General features: G+C 51.0%; 1 protein-coding gene across 1 annotated transcript; it reads left to right on the top strand.

The window, feature by feature from the left end:
- The first annotated feature begins 1,175 nt into the window (after positions 1–1,175).
- Positions 1,176–5,654, top strand: LOC104156786 (carbohydrate sulfotransferase 11-like). Its single transcript, XM_009695367.1, has 2 exons — positions 1,176–1,249; positions 4,809–5,654. Exons 1-2 carry the CDS (start codon positions 1,184–1,186, stop codon positions 5,652–5,654), a joined length of 912 nt encoding a protein of 303 aa, XP_009693669.1. The 5' UTR covers positions 1,176–1,183.
- The last annotated feature ends 2,701 nt before the right edge of the window (positions 5,655–8,355 follow it).

Below are 8,355 nucleotides of genomic sequence, written 5' to 3'. Positions count from 1 at the left end.
CCCTTCAGAAAAAAACATCATCATCCACTTTAGAACTCACAGTGTGATTTCTTCTGTGGAAGCCAACTCCCGGGCTGCACAACCCCCATGGTTAGGAACCTTCTTCTCATATGAAAACTGTCATGGCATCCTCTGCCAATGGAGAGAGTGAGCTACAAGAAGCAGAGGGTGGGTAAGAAAGAGGTGGGACAGCTGCTTGGAGGCGTTACTGCAAGTGGGAGCCTGCGCCCCTGGCATGGTTGGCTCCATGCATTAGGTTTGGGATATCCAGGCCACGTGGTTCTGCCCACGCTGTGCTGGAAACAAGTCCCTGGGGCTGAGGGATGGCAGCTGAAGCAGATGCTTCATAGCCTGGAAGGTGGTTTCATCCCTACATAATTTATAAGCGTGAGGACTTGAGCACCTATCACCGACTGGGTATCCGGCACCACATTCGTGGCTGGCCAAATCCAGCCTTGGGTTTGGTACTGCTGCAAATAGACCTCTGAAATGAAACCAGCTGATCTGCATGGCAGGGAAGGGGGTGAGGACTGCTTGGGTGGCCATCTTCAGCTTCAAACACTCAGGGAGATGTTGCTGGTTTAGAAGGGAAGAAAAAAAATAAATAGCAAATAAGAATTTAAAACAACTTATCAGTCAGGTGAAGCATCTGAGCAATTTGTCTATTAATGACCATGTCTCTGAGCCTGGAAATGCAAACACTGAGCCCGTGGGGGCTCAGCACAGAGCTGCCAGTGTTGGATCTGCCCCTTATGTCTGCCATGCACAAATGCTGCCTTGCCTTGCCCCTCAGGGGGCCATGGCGATGCTGGTCGGGGTCCTGTTGCCTCCTGGGTCATTCCCTCGCTAATGCAGCCTGCACCCAGTGCCATTTTCCAAATGGACATGGATCAAACTGTTCCCAGTTGCTCTTGAAATTGTAACAATTATATTTATTTATGATCTTTTATTTGTTTGAAAGTTAGGTCTGGACCTTTTGAACCCTAACTGCAGGTTTTGTTAAAAAATAAGAGGGGGGGACAAGCATTGTTTGAGCATCTTTCCCCAGAGCCAAACAGACTTGTCTCTTCTTGGAGATGTTGCCTCATCCCAACTTGGGCATGTCCAGATAGGGTGAGAGAAGCAACCCCTCCCAACCCCTCTGATTTTTCTCACTCCTTTTTCAGCCACAGAAGACGGGGTTATGAGATCCACCTGGCACGGGAAGGCCGGTCGCAGCCCACTCCAGGCCTTGTACGAGAGTGACCAGGTAAGGTGATAGGGAGGGGGAGATGGGAGGGTGAAGAGAGAGTGGGGCACTGGGGGTTGATCCCTTCTTCCACCCCTCTGATGTGCGGGGCACTGCCCTGTCGCCAACCATCCCCGGGGTCCTCACGCCTGAACCTCTGGTTGTGTCCAAAACAAAAGACTACATTGCTTTAGAGAGGAATTGTTGATAAAAAACTGCTTATGGCCCTTGCTGGTACTTGAGCAAATGGTTTCATTACCGGTGGGCTGAGCCATAGCTGGGCAAACCTGGGAGATTTCGCCATCTGAGGATTTCAAAGCCAACTCTGGACCATCATAGCAGGGCAAGAGCATCATTGCTGCACTTTCTGAGCTAGTAATTGATAGATGCTTCTATGTTGGGTGCTGTACATACACACACACATACGTATATGCATATATATATATACACACACATATATAAAGCTGGACCCAGCCGTGAGGCTTTTATAATCCTGGGACACCTCAGTCATCTCCATCACTCTGAGCTGTTCCAGCTACACTTACTCAAAAAGGGGCAGCCAGGTAGTCTGGGCAGGGAATCGCTCCCCTCCAGGTGGGCTTAGTGGGTCCCTGCCCATGCAAGGTTCTGCTACAGGACGAGCCGTGATCGCTGCTTAAGGCAGGGAGCACTCGCCCTTGCCAGCCCCCAGTGCATGCAGCCCAACTGGCGTCGGTGACCTGGCATCAGGGAAGGTGTCCTGCTTGCCCTTAGCAACTGAATGGGAGCTTGAGGGTTTGTGGTTGAAGCTGCAAAAGGTGCATTTGTTTCCTTCTACTGCGTTTCCCCCTGTGGGCAGACCATTTTCCCCCCATGCACCCAGACTTGTCTTTCCAGAGGAATCCTTGCCCACAATTTCCCTGCAGGAAGTCCTGCAGGAAACCACCCTCCAGCCAGTGCAACGGACTGGGCCACAGCCACAGGCTCCAGCCACCAAATATGCCCTGCATCTCCCCATATCCACGGGCCCATCATCTTCTGCAGCCCACAAAAAGCAGAGGGCAACGCAGATAGTCCCTTCAGCTGGCTGCCATCCCCGCTGCCTCCCCACTGCCCATCGGCAGTGCCCGCTGTAGCTGGAGCCAGATCTCCTTTCCATATGTGACACTTTGTGTTACTGTCTAGGTTGATGCTTTTATGTCTATAAGCAGCCAGATTACATTTGCTCTGGAAAAAATGGTAAATGTGGATTCCTTGGCCATGATGCCAGCAAACCCTAACGCTGATGGAATATCATAGTGTTATTTCCTTAAAAGTGATACTTAATTTCTCTGGCTTTTAAAGAGAAGGAAATGAAGGGAGCGACTTTGCTCTGAAACAACTGCAAAACATGCACTTATTCCAGCGGGTGTCTGTTGAAAAGTAGTCACATTTATTTGTTGCCATGCCTGCAGACAGTGTCTGTCTGTCTGTCTCTCTGGTCCAATGGTTTTGAATTATGCAAGTGCAGGGAAAAATACCTGAAAATTATTTAAATGCCTCTTTTTTTTTTTAAAGCACTTGCAAAAAGGGCTTCCAATTTTAAAGCTGATGGGGACCATCCAAACAAACGAAATTTCTACTGAAAGGTTTGGCTGTGTCACAAGGTGGTGTACCATGAGAATGCTTCTTCAACTATGATTATCACCTCCTTAGGTGCTATATCTTCTTCATATCCAAGTAGCCAACAATTCAAAGTCATATCTTTGACTCAGAGTCTGTTGAGCTGCTTTTCCTCCATCTGAGCATTTTCCCTTATCATCTCCCTCTTGAAGGGAGCAAGGATGGGATGCTTTCTCCTGTCTCAGGTTCCTGGAGAAAGTAGTCACTAAGGTGACCTGGACAAGGTTATTTCTTTTTTTGGAAATGAGATCCAAAAGGGTCTGAGTGTGGTTCATCCCTTGCAGGAGGAGCATTTTGCCCAGATGTTAGTGCCTCTCTGAAGGTGGCAAGTCTGCTGGATCATCCACAGGATAGGCAGTTTGTCTCAGTAGCTTAACTCCTGGCAGGAGCTTTACAAACTGTAATCTCCTCTCGCAGAGCCTCTCGCAGGCTCTAGTGCGTCCCAAAACACCTTATGGTCCCCCAGGGAGAGGTGAGGGTGCACCTGAAGTTTGGCAAAGGGTGTCCTTTGGCATGCCTAAGCGGTGACAGCTGTCAGCAGTAAGGATGTAGGGACCAAGGAGGTGGCCTGCCCTTGCCCTTCATCTTGAGGTTGCCATGTCTTTACAGGCTGCAGAGATGTTTGCCATGGTGCCCTGTGATACCAGCAGGACTGTCTTCACAACCCCAAAGTGGAAGCCACCATCATCTTGCGACATGGTGGTCACCGCATTGCATTAGAGCAACAGCTCTGTGGGGTCAGAGCCGCCCTGGGTTAGCAAACGGGTGGTGAAGCCGTTAGCGGTCGTGGCGGGGGTGAGGCTGTTGGAGGTTCCCAGCAATGACCTTGGAGCTGAATGCAAAACCTCCCAACCCTCATGAACAAAACAGGGAAGGAGTGGGCAGGCGGAGGAGGGGACCTTCCCCTTCTGAGTTCCTGAAAATGGTTTCCTTCCTCAGATGTTTTAATGACGTTTTGGGATTTCTGATGAAAACTATGATGGGAAAGGTCACATCCCCAAATCTGGAGGGGGGGTTTCAGCTGCGGCAGGGGTCAGGGAGCTCTGGGCTCCTGGGAAGCCAACGCAGTGGCTACCAGGCCTTGATGCAAGAGTCAAAAGGGATAAAGGACCACATGTGGACTCCTCATCCCTGCGGACAAAGGAGACTGTGACCAGATCTGAGGCATTGGACTGGCCTGTGTGGAAAAAGTCCCTCAGGAGAAGAAACCCAAAGCCCTTAGGAAGGATCTCACCACCACCTCGAGCAGCACCTCGCTCCTCTCCATCATGCCCTGCCACCCCACCTCACATCTAGCTCCCCGTCTACTCCCCAAGGTTCAAGCATCAGCATTAAAGATCATTTTTCTTCGCCTGTCTCCCTTTGCTTCTCCTTGGCAGCACACCTGTGCCGTTTTCATCATGCCTGCCCACACTTGTGTGCCACATTCCTGCCTCTTGGCTGCGGTGTTTGCAGCGAGCCCGCAGGTGTGGGCATCAGCGCCAGGCAGCAATGCCCCATGGCAGCCCGGGGGTGTGCAGGGCACTGCGCCAGCAAAGGGGCTGTGCGGTTTGCCCCGGAGGGGTCGGGCCATGCATGGCCCCCCGGACTGGTGTAAGAGACAGCAGTTTAGCCCAGTGCGTGTGTGGGAGCTGTAACAAATACTCTGCTATTGACTCTCTCTGCATTGCCTGTTCTTCCCTCACTCCCTTTGACTTGCCTCCTCATCTGGCTCCTCATCACATTTTGTTCTCTCTTTTGCCTCCAGCAGGTCCAAGGAGTAAATGCACCAAATCAAGTTGTGTTCAAAGTCACTGCTGTCCCCAAAAATTCCACATGAGTGACTGCCAAACTGAGGAAGGGGGAGGGAACGGGGACAGTTGTGGGCCAAGTGTTGTGTGTACGCCATGATCAGCTTGAGCAAGCTAGTGACCATCTCTTTTTTTTTTCTTCTCCCCAGTTTGAGCAGTCATCACTGCAGGCAGTTCACCAGCAGAGACGGGAGCTGTTGAGCAACATCTGCAACCGTTACACCCGCAAGCGGCGTCTCCTGCGGCCAGATGACTTGCGGCACTTGGTGGTGGATGACACGCATGGGCTGCTCTACTGCTACGTGCCCAAAGTGGCCTGCACTAACTGGAAGCGGGTGATGATGGTCCTGACGGGGCAAGGCAAGTACCGGGACCCACTGGAAATCCCTGCCAACGAGGCCCACGTCTCATCCAACCTGCGCACCCTCTCTGAGTACAGCATCCCCGAGATCAACCACCGCCTGCGCAGCTACCTCAAGTTCATCTTCGTGCGGGAGCCTTTTGAGCGCTTGGTCTCGGCGTACCGCAACAAGTTCACCCGCAGTTACAACACAGCCTTCCACAAGCGCTATGGGACCAAGATCATCCGGCGGCACCGGCAGGAGCCCAGCGACAAGGCCCTGGAGCGTGGGGACGATGTGCGCTTTGAGGAGTTTGTCTACTACCTGCTGGATCCACGGACGCAGCGGGAGGAACCCTTCAACGAGCACTGGGAGCGGGTGCACTCGCTCTGCCACCCCTGCATCGTCCACTACGATGTGGTGGGCAAGTATGAGACCTTGGCCGAAGATGCCAACTACATCCTCCAGCTGGTTGGGGCCGACACGAGCGTCAAGTTCCCATCTTCATCCAAGACCACCAGGACGACAGACGACATGACGGCCCAGTTCTTCCAGGACATTAGCCCTTTCTACCAAAGGAGACTCTTTAATTTATACAAAATGGACTACTTGCTCTTCAATTACTCCATCCCCTCGTACCTCCGCATCCGATGAGGCAGGGGCTGGGGGGAGAGGTGAGGGAGAGCTGGGTAACTCTCATCTTGCCGCAATTCCTCTCCTCCCACCCTGTGCTCATCTCTTGGTTGACTTCTCCCCCATGCCCTCTTTGTTATGGTCTGCTCCACATCCTGATGCCTCATTCATGCATGGTCTGGAGGGAGGACACCTCTCAAAACACTGGGGCTGGAGCTTTTCCTTCCCTTTCCCTCCCACCCTTCAACATCTTCAGGAGATGGCGGTGGGACTGGACACTGCTGGGCAGGAGGGCTTGCCTTGGCTGGGGACTTTCTTTTAACTAAAAGAGACTCCTCTGTAGATCCAAGTCTTGGGAAGGCTCCTTGTTCGGGCAGGATCCCTTCAGGTCTTTCTCCTCCTTACTGGGCTGTTTGGGGGCATACATGACATCTCGGGGGGCAGGGTGGAGTGGGTCAGAGACTTTCATAGAACCAGAAATAAAGCAATAATTTAATATAAGTTTTTCTTTTTGTTTAAAATTGCTCCCACCTTTTCTTTTCGCCTTGTTCTCCTCCATCCTCCCTCAGCTTCCTGTGCTGTCCCCCATTGCTGGGGAAGGCAGTGGTGTGTTACTGCGATCATGCACTTCTCCCAGACAAAGCCCGGAGGGCTTTTTTGTTCTTCTGCTTCCACGTGCTCTTGGTTGGGTTGCAAAATACTCCAAAGAGAGAAAGAGGAGCAGGTTTGCAGCGGGACGGGCTGATAGAGACACAGTGCTTTCTCCTGAACGACAATAGCAGAGCACTCGGTGCCTGTGTGCATGCGTGTCTCTGGATTTCTGGTCAAATCCAATAAATCCAGGCCCTACACCCCCTGTTTTTTTAAGAGCGGGTGATAACTGTTTTGCAAAGCCATGTATACAGCACGGGTGCAGGTGTCTGCTCAGGTGAATCACATCGTCCACTCTGTCCTGCCCATGGCCCCACTGGGCTGGCAGGACCCAGCTGGCAGCCCTGGCTTCTCGTCCCCTGCCACCACGTGCTGCTCCCATGTGCAGCTGGTGGCTCCCACATGGGGTTGCCACATTGCACCGGGGGACGGAGAAAGGTGCTGGGGCAGGTCTGAGTTATAAAGCGCTTTGGGGAGCACTGTGCTGGGATGTGGGGGATTGCTATGGTAATGAAAAGGTGGTGCTGGATTGGGAATGCCAGAGAAGAGAGTGTTGTGTGTGCGTGTGTCTGTGTGTGAGTATGAGAAAAAATTGAGAATAAAAATGGGGACAGAGACACCTAGAGGAAAATTCCCCTTTGCCTGGCTGGCTTTGGACAATTCATCCCCTTAAGAAGAAACGGGGAGGAGGGGATGAAACACAAAAGAAAATGACAAACCCAGTCCCAGGATTTTAAATTAAAACCAGTCCAAGGAGCTGTATTTCTTTAAAACCGTAGTTCAGTCTTTCCTCTTTTCTGTTCGCCTTTGGCTTGGTGGCTGCCTTTGTAAATAAACATGCCGGTAATAGATGCTGTAGAGTGTGTCTGCTGGCTCGGCTGCGGACACTTGACTTATTAGTGCAATACAATGAGAGGTTTTATAAAGCCTCAGTACTCTCAGGCTCTTTTAAAAAACTGTTTTCATCTAACAACTTTCAGCTCTTACATCTTAACCTTTTTCTTCTCTGCCTCAGATTGGCAGCTGTATGCTGACACTCTGTCCTTAGTTGCTCCATTTGGAGATTGGGTTTAGCAAAGCAATGAAAAAGAAAAGTAAATAAAATTGCTGGTGATCCTGGCAGTCTGACTGATTCACCTAATCTGGACTGGAGATCTTGCGGAAATGGCCTTTCTCATGCTATCTTAGTATCTCCCTGTCTAGCTGAAACTCAAAGCACAAAACCAGATTATATGATGCAACAAATCTCATCTGCAGCGTTCAGGCTTGGAGCGCATTCCTCCTGCTTTCTCAGGAGTCTCGCGTTCCCCGCTTAGCACTGCCTCTGCTTGGAAAAATTGCTGTTCAAGTCACCACAAGCTCTTTTCATTGCTTTTGGTCATGAAGCGTAATTTAGGGTCAGATTCAGAGTCACAAAGGGATGGATTTTTGGATGGAATTTTTTTTTTTTCTTTTCCTGAATACTGTTCTCCGAAGGTAGCTTTTAAAAGCCGATGGCACAGTGACTGCCAAGGACAGATACACAGACTCTCTCCCCATTGTGTTGTCCGTGCGTGTTCAGGCAGTATCTGGCTGGCTGGAAGCCCCTTTGGGCTGTCTTCGGTGTGAAAGCAAGGGACCAACACGCTGTGGGCTTTGTCTTTTAACCAGCTGATTTCTAACCTTTCTGCAATGATGGTGATTTGGAGACAGTCCCAGTTGTGATGGCTATTTGATCAGCAGCCTGTCCCCTGGCATCCCCGTCAGACCTGACCCATTGCCCCAAACAACAGCAAAGCCACACGAGTACGGAGCAAATTCAGCCCTCCAACCTCGGCCATGGTCTGCTAAGGGCAATACCCTGCTGATATTTCGTCTGTAACACGGCATCTTTGGGGTCACGTAGGACCTTTGGAAATAGCCACCTTTGGGCTTTTTCTAAAAACAAAACCAACCAACAACCACAATCCAGCCCATTTAGGTCATACCCTTGGCTTTCCCCCTGCCTAAATACCGTTTTCCAAAGCAAAACCTCCCCATGCAAACAGAAAATGGCCACTTTGTATTTCTGAAGCAACTGCCTTCAGCCCGA

The sequence above is a fragment of the Cariama cristata genome, unplaced genomic scaffold (assembly GCF_000690535.1).
Source record: "Cariama cristata isolate BGI_N322 unplaced genomic scaffold, ASM69053v1 scaffold35632, whole genome shotgun sequence".
Lineage (NCBI taxonomy): Eukaryota > Metazoa > Chordata > Aves > Cariamiformes > Cariamidae > Cariama > Cariama cristata.
Note: the sequence above shows the minus strand (reverse complement) of the source record. Positions and strands in the feature narration are given on the sequence as shown.

What these genes read in the sequence shown, in the direction of transcription:
- LOC104156786 (XM_009695367.1), top strand. Translation starts at nt 1,184, where the DNA reads ATGAGATCCACCTGGCACGGGAAGGCCGGTCGCAGCCCACTCCAGGCC. An exon ending in CCTTGTACGAGAGTGACCAG is followed by an intron (nt 1,250 to 4,808) that starts GTAAGGTGATAG and finishes TCTTCTCCCCAG; the next exon opens with TTTGAGCAGTCATCACTGCA.